The sequence below is a fragment of the Symphodus melops genome, assembly GCF_947650265.1.
Source record: "Symphodus melops genome assembly, chromosome: 1".
Lineage (NCBI taxonomy): Eukaryota > Metazoa > Chordata > Actinopteri > Labriformes > Labridae > Symphodus > Symphodus melops.
This window is the reverse complement of record NC_136691.1, coordinates 25311675-25329699: the sequence shown is the minus strand read 5'-3', so window position 1 is coordinate 25329699 and position 18025 is coordinate 25311675. Positions and strand designations below refer to the sequence as shown.

The window sequence follows — 18025 nt, the reverse complement described above, 5'->3', positions numbered from 1 at the left end:
CAGGCTGTAAAGTCTGCAGCAGGTAAACAGGCTGTAAAGTCTGCAGCAGGTAAACAGACTGTAACGTCTGCAGCAGGTAAACAGTAAACAGGCTGTAACGTCTGCAGCAGGTAAACAGGCTGTAACGTCTGCAGCAGGTAAACAGGCTGTAACGTCTGCAGCAGGTAAACAGGCTGTAAGGTCTGCAGCAGGTAAACAGACTGTAACGTCTGCAGCAGGTAAACAGGCTGTAACGTCTGCAGCAGGTAAACAGGCTGTAACGTCTGCAGCTAAACAGGCTGTAACGTCTGCAGCAGGTAAACAGGCTGTAAAGTCTGCAGCAGGTAAACAGGCTGTAACGTCTGCAGCAGGTAAACAGGCTGTAACGTCTGCAGCAGGTAAACAGACTGTAACGTCTGCAGCAGGTAAACAGACTGTAACGTCTGCAGCAGGTAAACAGGCTGTAACGTCTGCAGCAGGTAAACAGGCTGTAACGTCTGCAGCAGGTAAACAGGCTGTAATGTCTGCAGCAGGTAAACAGGCTGTAACGTCTGCAGCAGGTAAACAGGCTGTAAGGTCTGCAGCAGGTAAACAGACTGTAACGTCTGCAGCAGGTAAACAGGCTGTAACGTCTGCAGCAGGTAAACAGGCTGTAACGTCTGCAGCTAAACAGGCTGTAACGTCTGCAGCAGGTAAACAGGCTGTAAAGTCTGCAGCAGGTAAACAGGCTGTAAAGTCTGCAGCAGGTAAACATGCTGTAACGTCTGCAGCAGGTAAACAGGCTGTAAAGTCTGCAGCAGGTAAACAGGCTGTAAAGTCTGCAGCAGGGAAACAGACTGTAACGTCTGCAGCAGGTAAACAGTAAACAGGCTGTAACGTCTGCAGCAGGTAAACAGGCTGTAACGTCTGCAGCAGGTAAACAGGCTGTAACGTCTGCAGCAGGTAAACAGGCTGTAACGTCTGCAGCAGGTAAACAGACTGTAACGTCTGCAGCAGGTAAACAGACTGTAACGTCTGCAGCAGGTAAACAGGCTGTAACGTCTGCAGCAGGTAAACAGGCTGTAACGTCTGCAGCAGGTAAACAGGCTGTAACGTCTGCAGCAGGTAAACAGGCTGTAACGTCTGCAGCAGGTAAACAGGCTGTAACGTCTGCAGCTAAACAGGCTGTAACGTCTGCAGCAGGTAAACAGGCTGTAAAGTCTGCAGCAGGTAAACAGGCATTAAAGTCTGCAGCAGGTAAACAGGCTGTAATGTCTGCAGCAGGTAAACAGGCTGTAAACTCTGCAGCAGGTAAACAGGCTGTAAAGTCTGCAGCAGGTAAACAGACTGTAACGTCTGCAGCAGGTAAACAGTAAACAGGCTGTAACGTCTGCAGCAGGTAAACAGGCTGTAACGTCTGCAGCAGGTAAACAGGCTGTAACGTCTGCAGCAGGTAAACAGGCTGTAACGTCTGCAGCAGGTAAACAGACTGTAACGTCTGCAGCAGGTAAACAGACTGTAACGTCTGCAGCAGGTAAACAGGCTGTAACGTCTGCAGCAGGTAAACAGGCTGTAACGTCTGCAGCAGGTAAACAGGCTGTAACGTCTGCAGGTAAACAGGCTGTAATGTCTGCAGCAGGTAAACAGGCTGTAAAGTCTGCAGCAGGTAAACAGGCTGTAACGTCTGCAGCAGGTAAACAGGCTGTAACGTCTGCAGCAGGTAAACAGGCTGTAACGTCTGCAGGTAAACAGGCTGTAATGTCTGCAGCAGGTAAACAGGCTGTAAAGTCTGCAGCAGGTAAACAGACTGTAACGTGTGCAGCAGGTAAACAGGCTGTAACGTCTGCAGCAGGTAAACAGACTGTAACGTCTGCAGCAGGTAAACAGGCTGTAACGTCTGCAGCAGGTAAACAGGCTGTAACGTCTGCAGCAGGTAAACAGACTGTAACGTCTGCAGCAGGTAAACAGGCTGTAACGTCTGCAGCAGGTAAACAGACTGTAACGCCTGCAGCAGGTAAACAGTAAACAGGCTGTAACGTCTGCAGCAGGTAAACAGGCTGTAACGTCTGCAGCAGGTAGACAGGCTGTAACGCCTGCAGCAGGTAAACAGGCTGTAACGTCTGCAGCAGGTAAACAGGCTGTAACGTCTGCAGCAGGTAAACAGGCTGTAACGTCTGCAGCAGGTAAACAGACTGTAACGTCTGCAGCAGGTAAACAGACTGTAACGTCTGCAGCAGGTAAACAGGCCGTAACGTCTGCAGCAGGTAAACAGACTGTAACGCCTGCAGCAGGTAAACAGTAAACAGGCTGTAACGTCTGCAGCAGGTAAACAGGCTGTAACGTCTGCAGCAGGTAGACAGGCTGTAACGCCTGCAGCAGGTAAACAGGCTGTAACGTCTGCAGCAGGTAAACAGTCTGTAACGTCTGCAGCAGGTAAACAGACTGTAAAGTCTGCAGCAGGTAAACAGACTGTAACGTCTGCAGCAGGTAAACAGTAAACAGGCTGTAACGTCTGCAGGTAAACAGACTGTAACGTCTGCAGGTAAACAGACTGTAACGTCTGCAGCAGGTAAACAAGCTGTAACGTCTGCAGCAGGTAAACAGGCTGTAACGTCTGCAGCAGGTAAACAGGCTGTAACGTCTGCAGCAGGTAAACAGACTGTAACGTCTGCAGCAGGTAAACAGGCTGTAACGTCTGCAGCAGGTAAACAGGCTGTAACGTCTGCAGCAGGTAAACAGACTGTAACGTCTGCAGCAGGTAAACAGGCTGTAAAGTCTGCAGCAGGTAAACAGGCTGTAACGTCTGCAGCAGGTAAACAGGCTGTAAAGTCTACAGCAGGTAAACAGGCTGTAAAGTCTGCAGCAGGTAAACAGACTGTAACGTCTGCAGCACGTAAACAGGCTGTAACGTCTGCAGCAGGTAAACAGACTGTAACGTCTGCAGCAGGTAAACGGGCTGTAACGTCTGCAGCAGGTAAACGGGCTGTAACGTCTGCAGCAGGTAAACGGGCTGTAACGTCTGCAGCAGGTAAACAGGCTGTAATGTCTGCAGCAGGTAAACAGACTGTAACATCTGCAGGTGATCTTTGAAGGTGATCTTTTTTAGAGAAGTTGAAGAGACCTTCTCACTGGCAGCGGTGTTTGTGATGATAAGTTTTAACATTTTAACTTAAATAAAAATAACTAATATGATAATAAGAATATTAATAAACGGCCAGCACACAAGACCCTAATAATTAAATACATAAATAAATAGATATATAACATGTATTTCTGTGGCGTATTAGACCTCTCTGAGCGTGTGAGGAGAGAGGAGTGAGGGGAAGGACCTTCTTTATTAATAATGTATCCAAAATCTGTGTCACTGTGTCAGGTATAGGTTACTCATGATGGAGCAGGACAACGTCAACACTTCATCAAAACAAAGAACCTCCTAAGAGTAAAAAGGCCAAAGGTGGAACACCAAGAGAAACGACAACGATATCAATCAAATCAATAAGAAGAGAAATCTTAAGTGTTTTCAATCCGATGATCTTCAGAAGTGTAAGAGCCTTCTTGACTCTGTGTAGACTCTGTGAACCTGCAGGGGGCACTGCAGGGAGATGGTACATCCTGAAAGTAAAGACAGTTATATTATCATTAAACGTCATATAATAATAAAAGGAAAAATGAATCTAATGCGTCCAAAGGGGCCGAGTGTTGGTGCCTTATAATCGCCCCCCTTCTCTGGTCAAGATGAGTTTGGTTTTTCTGGGACGAACCAGGTTTCAGTACAGAGCGCAGTACCACAGAGGTCCTGTGGGGGCAGCAGAGCGCTGATATTAAGTACAGAGTGCAGTACCATAGAGATCATGTGGGGGCAGCAGAGCGCTGATCTTAAGTACAGAGCGCAGTACCATAGAGATCATGTGGGGGCAGCAGAGCGCTGATCTTAAGTACAGAGCGCAGTACCATAGAGGTCCTGTGGGGGCAGCAGAGCGCTGATCTTAAGTACAGAGCGCAGTACCATAGAGGTCCTGTGGGGGCAGCAGAGCGCTGGTGTGAAGCCTATGTGTCCGTAGAAGAAGAAGTGAGGCGTTGATCTTCATCATCCATCTTCTCCAGCAGAAAAACAACAAGCAGACAGAGAACAAAGAGCATCATGGGAGCCGTTCTGGGTCTCTGCTCCATGGCGAGCTGGGTGAGTAGACCCCAAATACCGACTGCAACCGGGTACACCGACAACTGTTATTACTAACGGTCATGACTGCGCAATAACACACACACACACACAAACACGCACACACACACACACACAGCTCGCTACCTTCTCTCTCGTGTCGTATTCAGGTGGTTTCGGTGTCAGTAGTTGACGTGACGTCATAACATGACGGTTATAACCATAGATGTATATAAACACATCTATGGTTATAATGACGTCACTCCTCTTCCTGTTATTTAACGAGCTTTACGCCCCGCGAGCGGCCTGATGTAGCGACACGATGACGTCACAGCTATATGGTTAACATTGAGCACGTTAGTTGATCGATGTTAGTTGTTTACGTGTGTAAACATCGTCAACATGACGTCAACAACATAACAGCGTCCGTGTCGCAACACTGCAGCAGCGTGTACACAGAGTCAGATAACACACACACACACACACACACTCACACACACAAACACGCAAACACACATCTAACTATTACACACACCAGAGCCGGCCCAAGCCTCCATGGGGCCCTAAGCAAAATTAGATTTTGGGGCCCTCTATTTCTGCCAATAATATTGATTGTTGATCATTCACACAGCTATTAGAAACTCCTTGTGGCTCTGACAGTGTTGTTTACATGATCATATGGTCAGCCTGGCATGTCTTTACATATGTCATTATAAAGACATGGTGGGGGCCCAGGTGAGAACATAAGTGATACCAATGAATGATGTCCAGGGTGTCCATACTGTTCAAAATGTAAAACACTCAGCTGGGTTTGATAAAGCTTTGTATTTACTGTAAAGTCATCTTGTCTCATCAGTCTTTACATGTTAGTCTTAAATTACCTGATTTTATTTTTAGTTGATTGTTATTTAATGTTCACTTTGTACAGAGAGAGCTCAGTCTACCAAAGTTAAATTCCTGTAGCATGAACATTTTGCTATTTCGCCGCCCGCGAGAAGACTGTTCAATAAATAAAGACAGGAGCAGTTCCACTGCGCCACCAGCAAACCAGCAGACTCCTGCCGTTTTCAAACTAGTTAATTTACTAATTACAGCTACTCAAATCTCTTTCCACTTTCTTTTTTCTGCACCTGAAGGATATGTCCTTTGTTTTTTACGTTTATGACTCGACCTGCGCTTTGGACGTACAGTGACAGTGCGCACTGCATGACAGTGATCTTGGGGGCCCCCTAGTGGCCGCGGGGCCCTAAGCAAGCGCCTAGTTCGCTTATGCCTTGACACACACAGACCGATATACACACAGAGTCAGATAACACACACAGAGTCAAATAACACACACATACACACACGCACACACACACACACACACACAGACACACACACACACTGGTGTTCTACTTAACTCTGAAGAATTATTTTTTAATGGTAACCATAGTAACCCCGTGCTGTGTTTAGATCCCCTGCCTGTGCGGCAGCGCCCCCTGCCTGCTGTGCAGATGCTGCCCCAGTGGAAACAACTCCACAGTGACGCGCCTCATATACGCCTTCTTCCTGCTGGTGGGCGTGGCCATCGCCTGCATCATGCTGGCGCCCGGCATGGAGGGTCAGCTGAAGAAGGTAAGTGAAAAGTGAGCGGCTGTTCTGTCGACCTGCTCGTAGCGCCTCCTCTCACTGACTCCTCTCCTGCCTCCTGCTGCAGATCCCAGGTTTTTGTGAAGGGGGGGCAGGTACCTCCCTCCCCGGTGTGGAGGGTCACGTCAACTGTGACGTGCTGGTCGGGTACAAAGCTGTTTACCGTGTCTGCTTCGGCATGGCCATGTTCTTCCTCCTCTTCTCCCTGCTCATGATCCGAGTGAAGAGCAGCCAGGACCCCCGCGCAGCGCTGCACAACGGGTCAGTCTGAGTACACCTGTACTGTTCTTTCACCTGTACACACACCTGTACTGTTCTTTCACCTGTACACACACCTGTACTGTTCTTTCACCTGTACACACACCTGTACTGTTCTTTCACCGGTACACACACCTGTACACACACCTGTACTGTTCTTTCACCTGTACACACACCTGTACTGTGTCCTGTTCTTTCACCTGGTGATCACAGTGTGCTCTCTGTGCTCAGGTTCTGGTTCTTTAAGTTCGCTGCAGCTACAGCCATCACCATCGGATCCTTCTTTATCTCAGAGGGACCCTTCACCACAGGTAGAACTGTACCTGAGCTCTGTGACATCATCAGTCTGACTGACAGCCGTATTAACCCCGCCCCCTCTGTGCCCCTCAGTGTGGTTCTACGTGGGCATGTCCGGAGCGTTCTGCTTCATCCTCATCCAGCTGGTTCTCCTCATTGACTTTGCCCATTCCTGGAACGAGTCCTGGGTGGAGAAGATGGAGGAGGGGAACTCTCGCTGCTGGTATGCAGGTGAGCTGCCTGCCTTCACAGGAGGGTGTCTGACTGACAGTTGTCATGGAGACAGTAGAGAAACATCATCCAATAGTGATTAATCAGGCAGGTCGTCCACACAGCATGACTCACTGACATCAGGAAGAGTTTAACTTTAAAGTCAGACAGGTGGTGCAGCACAAATCTGTGACCTCTGACCATGATGATCTTACACTGTGTGTGTGTGTGTGTGTGTGTTTTTCCTGTCCTCAGCCCTGCTGTCGGTCACAGCTCTGAACTACGTGCTGTCTCTGATCTCTCTGGTTCTGTTCTACGTTTATTACACACACTCTGAGGGCTGCACCGAGAACAAAGTCTTCATCAGCATCAACATGCTGCTGTGCATCGCCGCCTCCGTCATGTCCATCCTGCCTCAGATCCAGGTACACACACACACACACACACACACACACACACACACGGGGGGGGGGGATTCTACAGACATGCCTGCTGTTGCCATGGTAATTTCAGTTAGTCTTTCAGTGCAGACCATCAGGATAAAGTCAGAAATCATCAACTGGTCTGGAGCAGCTGATCACCTGTGATTGGTCCTTGTCAGTCATGTGACTCGAGTCAGAATCGTCCTGAGAACACAGCTTGGATGCCTGGATTTAGAGGTTATTTATATTCGTGTGTGTGTGTGTGTGTGTGTGCGTGCAGGAGTCTCAGCCTCGCTCTGGTCTGCTGCAGTCCTCTCTCGTCACCCTGTACACCTTGTACCTCACCTGGTCCGCTATGACCAACGAGCCAGGTAAGCTCACACTCACAGCAACCATCAGGAAGTTAGTGATGTGCCTGCATCACATCTCTCTGCCTGTCTCACAGACAGGAAGTGTAACCCCAGCCTCCTGGGGATCATCGGGTTGAACAGCACCAGCCCTGCGGGTCAGGACCATGTGGTCCAGTGGTGGGATGCCCAGGGGATTGTGGGATTGATCCTGTTCCTGATGTGTGTGCTGTACTCCAGGTGAGAGGACTGTCCGCTCTGCAAAGAGGAGGCGGCTCCACCTGTCAGATTCTAACCTCTCTCTCTCTCTCTGTCAGTATCCGTAACTCGTCCAATGCACAGGTTAACAAGCTGACTCTGACCAGCGATGAGTCAGCGCTTATCGAGGACGGGCCTCAGGCGGACGCCTTCGAGGAAGATGGCGCTCTGAGCCGTGCCGTGGACAATGAGAAAGACGGAGTAACATACTCGTACTCCTTCTTCCACTTCATGCTGTTCCTCGCCTCGCTCTACATCATGATGACGCTCACCAACTGGTACAGGTAGGACACACACACACACACACACAGCTATAATGGAGGTACACACACAGAATAACATACATTATGGTAGATAAGACATTTCAGACCTGTTCATGTAGCTGTTCTTCAGCACTGAGTTTGTGTGTGTCTTTGTCATCAGTCCGGACTCGAACTACGAGGTGATGACGAGTCGCTGGCCGTCCGTGTGGGTGAAGATCTCATCCAGCTGGATCTGTATCGCCCTCTACGTGTGGACGCTGGCCGCTCCGCTCGTCCTCGTCAACAGAGACTTCGACTGAGCTGACCACAGCTGACCCCGCCCCCTGCGTCACTGCTGATCCCGCCCCCTGCGTCACTGCTGATCCCGCCCCCCACGCTACAGCTTGCTATCCCGCTGTGACCCCCTGTAGCTGTTGTTGTTGTAAATATGTAGTGTTAGAACAGAGCTGCATGCTTCTCTGACTCAGCGCCCCCTGTGGCCAGCATCAGTATTACATTTAAAACACTGTTTCATGTATAAAAGTGATGACTGATCTGCTTTCTTGCTGTGTAGCAGCGAGTGTGTTATAGTCATTAATGACCTGCTCATGTGTATACATACACTCACAGGCCTGTGTTTGTTGCTCTGACTTTAATGAATACATATTGTTTAAATGAGTTAACTTATTTGGTGGTGTTAGCATTAGCATGTAGCTTAGACATTAGTTTGGTTGTTTTTGTGCTTTTATTCTGAAAATCTTTACCTGGTTTAATAAAAGTCCACTAAAAGACAAGAGTGTTTGTTTCTGGTTGTTTTCATTTTGTTTAGGTTTTGTTGCTCGTCTTAAAAAACGTGAACATTTATTTTTGCTTGTTTCTCCCCGAGTGTGCTGAACACTAAGTTCTACAGGAAGTCCTTCAGAATAAAAGCAGTGATGATCCAGAAGAGAATTTGTATCTTCCCATTAAATTTCCACTTTATAAAAACTGTTCCACACTACTATCCTGCTCCGCCCCTTTTCCCATATATGATCATTTCAGGAAAAAAAAAAAAGATCTTAGTGAAAACAAACAGCTGCTTTAAAAAAAACAAAAACTGAAAAAATCATTTTAGGTTGCCATGGTAGCGACCTATCAGTCACAGCTAGCCCCACCCCTAACTCCTCCCCTGTCTGGTCTTTTTGACTCTAACTGGACCATTACTACATAAACATGTTGTGTGACAGATATGAGACTACAGACTGACACCATGAACTCATTATGAAATGTTTACTGAGGGAATAAAACATTTTATCAGACGTGTCCAATCAGACGCCCCCTGCTGGTTGTTAGAGAGAATGCAGGTTTAATATTGGCTGCACTTTCAAGGACAGATTCTTTATCCACTTCTGAAAAACACATTTTGAAAGGAGCACAGCGCCACCTGCTGCCTGCAGTGAGAGCCGCCTGTACTGCACAGATGTGTTCAGGTGCTCCTGTAACCTTTTAAAGCTTGAGAATGTTCTGATCGTGGCGTGCGTCACAGTCCTCCATGTCCCGCTCCTCAGGTCAGTATCACCATGGCAACAAGCATGAGCACTACTTGTCTACGTTAAAGCTAGAAGGCTGCATCACCTGCTCAGGTAATCTGAAGGTGGTTGGATAGCTTTGGATGGGCATCATTAAAGTCAAAGTGCAGGAGGAGGAGGTGCAGGAGGAAGAGGAGGAGGAGGAGAAGAAGGACGAATTGCAGGAGGAACAGTAGGAGGAGGAGGAGGTGCAGGAGGAAGAAGAGGAGGAGGAGAAGAAGGACGAATTGCAGGAGGAACAGTAGGAGGAGGAGGAGGAGGTGCAGGAGGAGCAGTAGGAGGAGGAGCAGTAGGAGGAGGAAGATGAGCAGCAGGATCAGTAGGAGGAGGAGGAAGATCAATCAATCAATCAATCTTTATTTATATAGCGTCAATTCATAACAGGCGTTATCTCAAGACACTTTACAAAAGCAGGTAAAGGACCTTACCGTTTGTCTGTTAACATTAACAAAGGGCAGGTAACAAGACCATGCTCATTGTTATGTTTACAAAAAGCAGGTAAAGGACCTTACTTATGGCTATGTTACAAGAGCCCAGCTTAATCCGTCATGGCGTGGCAAGAAAAAACTTCCTTTTAACAGGCAGAAATCTTCAGCAGACCCGGGCCCATGACGGAACAGCCATCTGCTAAACTGATGAGCAGTAGGATAAGTAGGAGGAGGAGGAGGAAGATGAGCAGTAGGATAAGTAGGAGGGGGATCAGTAGGAGGAGGAGGAGCAGCAGCAGTAGGAGGAGCAGTAGAAGAAGGAGCAGCAGGAGCAGTCTGTGTGAAGGAATGGTGTTTGATGGAGAGTCTCAGTGAAACAACAACAGCATCAAAGACAAACAGAGAGAGAATAAATAATACAAAGGTTTGAGTCTGTAAATACAGGAGGAGTGACGCCTCCTCACTCACACTCAGAGATCTCTACTGAAGGAGCTGTGTGTGTGTGTGTGTGTGTGTGTGTGTGTGTGTCTCAGACCATCACTTAGAGGAAACAGTGAAGTCATGTCTGTTTAAACTTTTTATAAACTCTGTTTCCTTCTGAATCAAAGTTGTAAAACTAAAGTGTGTGTGTGCTCTAAAGGACACACACACACACACACAGAGATCAGAGAGCGAGTCACTCTCCCAAAGGTCCCCTCCACTCAGACCAGGTCCAGGTGGGCGGAGCTTGTTTCAAAGGCTGTCTAGGGGGGCGGAGTCTGTGTCGGCTGCAGCAGGACTGAGTTCACACATGTAGAAGAGCGTCTCCTCGCTGGCCTCGGCCTCGGTCAGCGGCTCCAGACGGATCAGGGAGCTGCGGGCCGTCTGTTTGGTCTCCAGGCTGGACTCCAGCAGGTCTGACGGAGGGGCGGAGGAGGAGGAGAGCTGCAGGTGGGACGTGGAGGAGCTGCTAGAGCCCAGGTCTGAGTCTGCAGTCGGGGTGCAGACGTCCAGGAAGGCCAGCAGGGGGCAGGAGGTGTACTGGATCAGCTGCTTATCTGAACACAAGACGCCCAATGTTAGACTGACAAATACCTTTATAGAGTGTGTGTGTGTGTGTGTGTGTGTGTGTGTGTGTGTCTCACCCGTGTTGTCTTCTTCTGCCCGGCCTCTGTTTAGCTCCAACAGGCTCTCTTTAGAGGACACACTCTCCTAAAACACACAGAGAACACAAGATGAATCAGGAGGAAGAGGAGGAGAGGAGGAAGAGGAGAGGAGGAATCAAGAGGAAGTAGGAGGAGAGGAGGAGGAAGAGGAGAAATCAAGAGGAAGAGGAGGAGAGGAGGAATCAGGAGGAAGAGGAGAAATCAAGAGGAAGAGGAGGAAGCAGGAGGAGAGGAGAAATCAATTGGAAGAGGAGGAGAGGAGGAATCAGGAGGAAGAGGAGGAGAGGAGGAAGAGGATGAAGTAGGAGGAGAGGAGGAAGAGGAGGAAGCAGGAGGAAGAGGAGGAGAGGAGGAAGCAGGAGGAAGAGGAGAGGAGGAAGCAGGAGGAAAAGGAGGAGAGGAGGAAGCAGGAGGAAGCAGGAGGAAGAGGAGAGGAGGAAGCAGGAGGAAAAGGAGGAGAGGAGGAAGAGGAGGAAGATGAGGAGAGGAGGAATCAGGAAAAAGAGGAGGAGAGGAGGAAGAGGAGGAATCAGGAGGAAGAGGATGAATCAGGAGGAAGAGGAGGAGAGGATGAATCAGGAGGAAGAGGCGGAGAGGATGAATCAGGAGGAAGAGGCGGAGAGGATGAATCAGGAGGAAGAGGAGGAGAGGATGAATCAGGAAGAAGAGGAGGAGAGGAGGAATCAGGAGGAAGAGGAGGAGAGGAGGAATCAGGAGGAAGAGGAGGAGAGGAGGAATCAGGAGGAAGAGGAGGAGAGGAGGAATCAGGAGGAAGAGGAGGAGAGGAGGAATCAGGAGGAAGAGGAATCAGGAGGAAGAGGAGGAGAGAGGATGAATCAGGAGGAAGAGGAGGAATCAGGAGGAAGAGGAGGAGAGGAGGAATCAGGAGGAAGAGGAGGAGAGGATGAATCAGGAGGAAGAGGAGGAGAGGAGAGGATGAATCAGAAGGAAGAGGAGGAGAGGGGATGAATCAGGAGGAAGAGGAGGAGAGGATGAATCAGGAGGAAGAGGAGGAGAGGATGAATCAGGAGGAAGGAGAGGAGAGGATGAATCAGGAGGAAGAGGAGGAGAGGATGAATCAGGAGGAAGAGGAGGAGAGGATGAATCAGGAGGAAGAGGAGGAGAGGATGAATCAGGAGGAAGAGGAGGAGAGGATGAATCAGGAGGAAGAGGAGGAGAGGATGAATCAGGAGGAAGAGGAGGAGAGAGGATGAATCAGGAGGAAGAGGAGGAGAGGATGAATCAGGAGGAAGAGGAGGAGAGGATGAATCAGGAGGAAGAAGAGGAGAGGATGAATCAGGAGGAAGAAGAGGAGAGGATGAATCAGGAGGAAGAGGAGGAGAGGATGAATCAGGAGGAAGAGGAGGAGAGAGGATGAATCAGGAGGAAGAGGAGGAGAGGATGAATCAGGAGGAAGAGGAGGAGAGGATGAATCAGGAGGAAGAGGAGGAGAGGATGAATCAGGAGGAGAGGATGAATCAGGATGAATCAGGAGGAAGAGGAGGAGAGGATGAATCAGGATGAATCAGGAGGAAGAGGATGTTCAGTGTTTGTGTTTTCACCTCCAGAGCATCAACATCGATTCCGAACTGTTTCCCGTACAGCATGGCCTGAAAATCCTCCAGACTGCAGTCGATGCTGTCCAGATAGTCCATCAGCTCCAGCCTGACGCACGCACGCACGCACGCACACGCACACACACACACACACACACACACACACACACACACACAGTGAACTAGTGTACAGCACCCCCTCTACTTTCCAGGTGCTTTTATTGTGAAATGCTGCCACATGCAAGTACTTCCTGTGGAGAGTTCACCTACAGTCTGTTACCAGATGTTTCTGATTCTTCATGAACTGGTGACTCTCAGCCCGTCTGTGGTTACCATAGTGACAACACAGGTTGACCATGGAAAGGTCAATCATTCAGATCAGTAACCATGACAACCACAGACACTTCAGTGGGCTGAAGTCACCGGTCCCTCATGAGGTGAACATGAACAAAGTGAGCTGAGCGCACTCTCTTACTTCCCCAGCAGGTTGATGTTCTGAGAGATGGCGCCGTTCTCATTCAGAATGGAGTCCATCATCTTGACCGGGTCCTCCAGACTCAGAGAGGACGCTTTGTTCAGCTGCAGGGCGGAGCTGCTCGACGTGCCGCTGCTCGTTGGAGCCGCGCCGGCCGAAGACGGAGCAGTGGTGTGAGATGTGCTGCTCGTGGGTGCGTTACTGTCTAGCGTGCTGCCCGTCTTGTTGGCGTCCACCGGCTGCTCGATGTCCTCTGAGCTGATGGCGCAAAGCTCTGACTCCTCGCCGTTGTACAGCTCCACCTCCATGATCTCCATATCACTGAGGGAGCAGGTCGCACGGCGTGAGGAAACTTCTTCGTAACAGAACACGGGATACGAAGAACCATCACTTGATCTCACCTGGGGTCGAACGCTCGCGGTGACTCCTCCGTGACCTCGACATCGCTCTCACTGACATCACAGATGATGACATCATCAGAAGCCTCGGCCTTCCCTCCATTCAAACTGCCGACACTCGACTGGACAGAAAAGACAGAGTGGACATCAGAGCACAGGACAAACGATGATGGCGTGGGCTTTAACGAGGGGGGGGGAGCCTCCTCCGAGTCACTCCACCCATGTGGACTCACTGACCTGCTCCACACACACTTTGTCTTCAAAGATCTCATGGATGTATTTGGGCTTCTTCCCGCCGCTGTTCATCAGAACCGGTCTGAAAAAACACAGAAAGAGAAAGATTGAATATTCATCTGAAAGGACCAATCAGAGAGCTGCTCTCTTCTTCTCCGACGACAATGCAGCAGCCAGTATGTCCTCCTTTTAACTTTAGATTCTGGGTTTGTTTGGACCAGAGAAGGTTGGCACTTTGGACGCTGATGATTGGACAGGTGGAAGTGACCCGCTCACCTTTTCCGCTTTAAATTGAGGATGTGGTTGTTCTGGACCAACGTGACGATGAACTGGATCAACTGAAAACAACAACAAACAGACGTCAACATTCAAACAACAACAGGGAAGAGGTGTGCAGGCCAACCAACAGAGTCCACTCAGTGACCTCTGACCGACCAATCAGGATCAATGTTCAGGTGTGAGCTCACCTTTTTGATGAGCTGCTGCTGGTGAACGTGTTTCTGTCTCAGGTCAGAGATCTCCCTCCACAGAGCCTCGTTCTCCCTGAACGAATACGCACACACACGCACACACACACACGCACACACACCGTATGTAAACATACAGATGTTTAGAAAGGGGGAGCTCCTCACCCCCAAGACCACATCACACACCCTCCGCTCAACATCCACACAGTGTACCCTACAGACTGTGGATCCCCCCCCCGTGATGTGTTCCCATGACGACAAGGAAAACGTTCACACACAACTAGAAAAAGTGGTGTGAGGACGTTAGCGACAGTTACTAACAATATCAAAGGTTAGTACGTGAGTCCGTCTCACTCACCTCTTCAGAGAGATGAGCCGGGCGTCGATGTTCTCCTGTTTGCTGTGAACATTCTGAACGCTGGCGAGGATCTTTGTCAGGTCCTCCTGACGGATCTTTGAGTCCTCGGGTCGAGAGTTAGAAACCTGACACAGGTATACGGATGGTTAGGGATTAATCACAAAGGAGGATCCAACGGATTCAAAATGTGTGAACAGACAATTCACAGGCAGCTGTCATACCATCTGAGAACAACAGAGGGCGTGCATCACTCATAAAACAACTGTTCTAGCTACTAAAACAAGTCACCGTGAGCAGAGAGAGTTCCTGTAGCGTTACTTGTTAAGCAACACGACTCGGCCCGGGTCATGTGCTCGTCTTTCAAAATAAAACCCTTTAAATTAAATAAAGGACTGAGTGAAGTCATGTTTCAGGTGAGGACTGAGTGAAGTCATGTTTCAGGTGAGGACTGAGTGAAGTCATGTTTCAGGTGAGGACTGAATGAAGTCATGTTTCAGGTGAGGACTGAATGAAGTCATGTTTCAGGTGAGGACTGAGTGAAGTCATGTTTCAGGTGAGGACTGAATGAAGTCATGTTTCAGGTGAGGACTGAGTGAAGTCATGTTTCAGGTGAGGACTGAGTGAAGTCATGTTTCAGGTGAGGACTGAATGAAGTCATGTTTCAGGTGAGGACTGAGTGAAGTCATGTTTCAGGTGAGGACTGAGTGAAGTCATGTTTCAGGTGAGGACTGAGTGAAGTCATGTTTCAGGTGAGGACTGCGCTGCTCTGAAGGTTTCAAACATGAAGAGAGAAACAGAGTGTGGTATGGAGCTCTTTAATGAGCTTGTGGGTTGTGAAGAGGAATTTGAAGGTCAGCTGAGCGTTTTTTGTTGAAGCATGTTTGATCTACACGAGTCAGTACGAGCAGGATGAGATGCTTCCTTTAGCAGCTACTCTGTCCGGAATCAGTTTGAAACGCTGAAGAAATGAAGATTATTAAGATTAATTCTATGTTAATGACAGAGGAGGGATGGCGAGGCGAGCAACAGCGGTATGATGACTCTACCTTCCTCTTGATGTTCTCCAGCAGGTCGTCCTGACCGTGTTTAAAGTACGGGTGCTGAAACTCCACCGGGCCGTCTCTCTCCTGTTTCACGATCCCCGTGTCCATGTGCATCACTTTACGGAAACCATCTATACACACACACACACAACACAGTGCATCAGAGGTGTGTACTGAAACAGTGCTGAGATCAGAGCATTGACGTCTGTCTGCTGCAGGTACGAGTGTGAAGCAGCTCAGGCGTCTTCTCTTCAGAGTGGGATTGAACCCGCTCTGAGCTGCTGGAGAGTCAACACTTACACATGTTGAGCTGTCGGATGAAGCTGGCCATATTGTTGTGCTTGAAGAACTTCGGGAGGATCTCTTTTGCAAAATGCTGCTCGTCCAAGACCAGGAAGCTGTTCCCCTCCTGACAACACACACATGAACACCAGTTAGAAAAAGCTGCAGAGCATCTGCACCTCCAGGTCAACGCGAGTCAACCAGGACATTGTGTTACACGGTAATATACACAGGATGTGATTTATGAACACATACACAACCAGGGGACAGAGAGCGCAGTACATATGGCCGACCACCTGAAGAGCACACTGTGTCAAGAGACAACTTCAGATGCCATATCACAATAACAGAGTGTATTATGTTTTTGATAATGATGTTGCTGCTGTGTGTCCAAACTATTGACTGGTGGTTTTAAACTGTCTCTGACAGGTAAAAGGTTCACAGGAGACGAGCAGGACGGGCTGGAACAAGAGCAGCTGTCCGTTTTGAGTGTGGACTGCAGTACCCATTTTAAACACTAGGTGTCCGAGTTACGTATTGCTCCTTTAAAAGAGGAAAGACGCTCCAGAAAAATAAACATGTCCCTGTACTACCTGCTTTATTCATGTAACAGCATCATCATCATGTACCATGTGTCTGTATATTATAAATCATCATGCCCACGTGATCTAAACAACGTCACAACTTGAGGTTTTATGATCACGTGATTGATCCAGTCAGAGAATAACTGTGTAAAGGTTTAAACTGTGACCTTGTTATCCGGTGTCTCTCCCCCATCATGGTTTATATTTACAGCTCCAAACAAAGTCTGTTAGTTTGTTTATTAATGAAAAACTGAAGATGGAGGAGTCTGTTTGTTTATTAGTGAAAAACTGAAGATGGAGGAGTCCGTTTGTTTATTTATTAATGAAAAACTGAAGATGGAGGAGTCTGTTTAACAGCTGCTGTAACTACGAGCACCAGATAACACGGTCACTGATTTAACCAGCACACTGCTTCACTGCACATGTCCCTTTAGTTCACTCAGGTTAATTTAAAGGTAAGTTCATGTGTAATCCTCTGGTCTCCTCCTCGCGCTGTGAAACCTTGTTAGCACGGAGCTAAGCTCACAGCTAGCGTGCTAACGTTGTTAGCATCATTACCTGGCTCCAGCAGATGAACTCGTTGGTGTTTTCATCCTCCACCAGAGTCCACAGCTTGGTGAGGAAAGCCGGCACGTTCGAGCTCTGCTTCATGTCTGTGTGAGTGAACACACACACACTGTTTCAACTACTGAACAAAGATTAGCGTCCACTCTGTCGCTTTGGGGAAAACTACAATACAACATCCGGTCCTGTAAAACGGCAGCGGATTGGTCCAAAAAGGGTTTACGTAACAATTCTCACGTGGAGGTCCATGCAAACGTTCAAAATATATAGAATGGATATAATTTAAAAAATTGTATGAAATGATTCAAGGAGCTTACTCGTATTTCATGTATGAGATGTAAAAGTGATGGTCCAGGATGTCAGTACTGTAATGTTCTCCTTCCATTTGAGCATGTTTTGAAATACGATCTATGATTTTATAATGATAATAATATTATGGTGTGTCTGTCTCTTCAAAAAAAAAAAAAAAAAAAAGATTTAAAAACACTGTTCGTGCATGTTTTATAATATGTCCCGTTAACCCGAAGCTATTACAAGGAATGAGAGAGAGCAGTGTTCTGTCTTAAACCAAGCTGTAAAAATGAAGCCTGAAGTGTAAACTCCTGCAGTTCCTGGAGTGTCCACTAGAGGCTGTCTGCAGAAGCACAGGAAGTCACATACACACCCATTCAAAAGCCTGTTTTTACAACAGACATGAGGAGGTGAATGTTTTGATGACTCATCATTTTTGATTGGATGAAGCCTGGAGCTGAGCTGATTGACAGGTGGGCGCCGTGTAACGGTTTGTCAGGAGGTTTAAAACCCGCCTCAGCTCTCAGCCTGTCGTTAGCTTGACTCAAAGTTAGCCTGAGACAGCATTTCCAGCACGGAGACCGCCATCCATGGGACTCCAGCGCCCCCTGCAGGGACATACCAGTGATGCCACTCAAGCTTAGTCCATCATTGTACTCATAAGTCACTTTGACCATTTAGTTTATTGCCCAGTTCTAGGTGTTGGTCCACTATTGTTGTTTGCCGTGGTATCAAACTGATACTGATTAGGTCTGTGCTGGTCGGTAACACAAACAATAGTTTTACCAGTGATGTTAAAAAACGGGATTTTGAGAAATCAGTGTCGTCAGCACTGATTCTGATCCTCCT

At 48.3% G+C, this 18025-nt stretch overlaps 2 protein-coding genes across 2 annotated transcripts in view; one reads left to right on the top strand and one right to left on the bottom strand.

Moving 5' to 3' along the window:
* The first annotated feature begins 3957 nt into the window (after positions 1 to 3957).
* On the top strand, positions 3958 to 8577 carry serinc1 (serine incorporator 1). Its single transcript, XM_079339554.1, has 10 exons — positions 3958 to 4138; positions 5573 to 5734; positions 5817 to 6010; positions 6239 to 6318; positions 6398 to 6535; positions 6770 to 6939; positions 7217 to 7307; positions 7382 to 7523; positions 7601 to 7825; positions 7965 to 8577. The coding sequence occupies exons 1-10, from the start codon at positions 4100 to 4102 to the stop codon at positions 8101 to 8103; spliced, it is 1380 nt and encodes a 459-aa protein (XP_079195680.1). The 5' UTR covers positions 3958 to 4099; the 3' UTR covers positions 8104 to 8577.
* Positions 8578 to 10072: 1495 nt separating this feature from the next.
* Positions 10073 to 18025, bottom strand: part of hsf2 (heat shock transcription factor 2) — a 123151-nt gene continuing 115198 nt past the window's right edge. The window contains exons 2-13 of the mRNA XM_079339497.1: positions 16880 to 16998; positions 15756 to 15864; positions 15459 to 15586; positions 14413 to 14537; positions 14055 to 14130; positions 13864 to 13925; positions 13591 to 13669; positions 13357 to 13475; positions 12956 to 13276; positions 12487 to 12589; positions 10904 to 10970; positions 10073 to 10816 (exon numbers count right to left, since the gene is read on the bottom strand). Of these exons, the coding sequence (XP_079195623.1) occupies positions 10512 to 10816; positions 10904 to 10970; positions 12487 to 12589; positions 12956 to 13276; positions 13357 to 13475; positions 13591 to 13669; positions 13864 to 13925; positions 14055 to 14130; positions 14413 to 14537; positions 15459 to 15586; positions 15756 to 15864; positions 16880 to 16972 (1587 nt within the window). The 5' untranslated portion in view covers positions 16973 to 16998 and the 3' untranslated portion in view covers positions 10073 to 10511. The remainder of the gene's footprint in view (positions 10817 to 10903; positions 10971 to 12486; positions 12590 to 12955; positions 13277 to 13356; positions 13476 to 13590; positions 13670 to 13863; positions 13926 to 14054; positions 14131 to 14412; positions 14538 to 15458; positions 15587 to 15755; positions 15865 to 16879; positions 16999 to 18025) is intronic.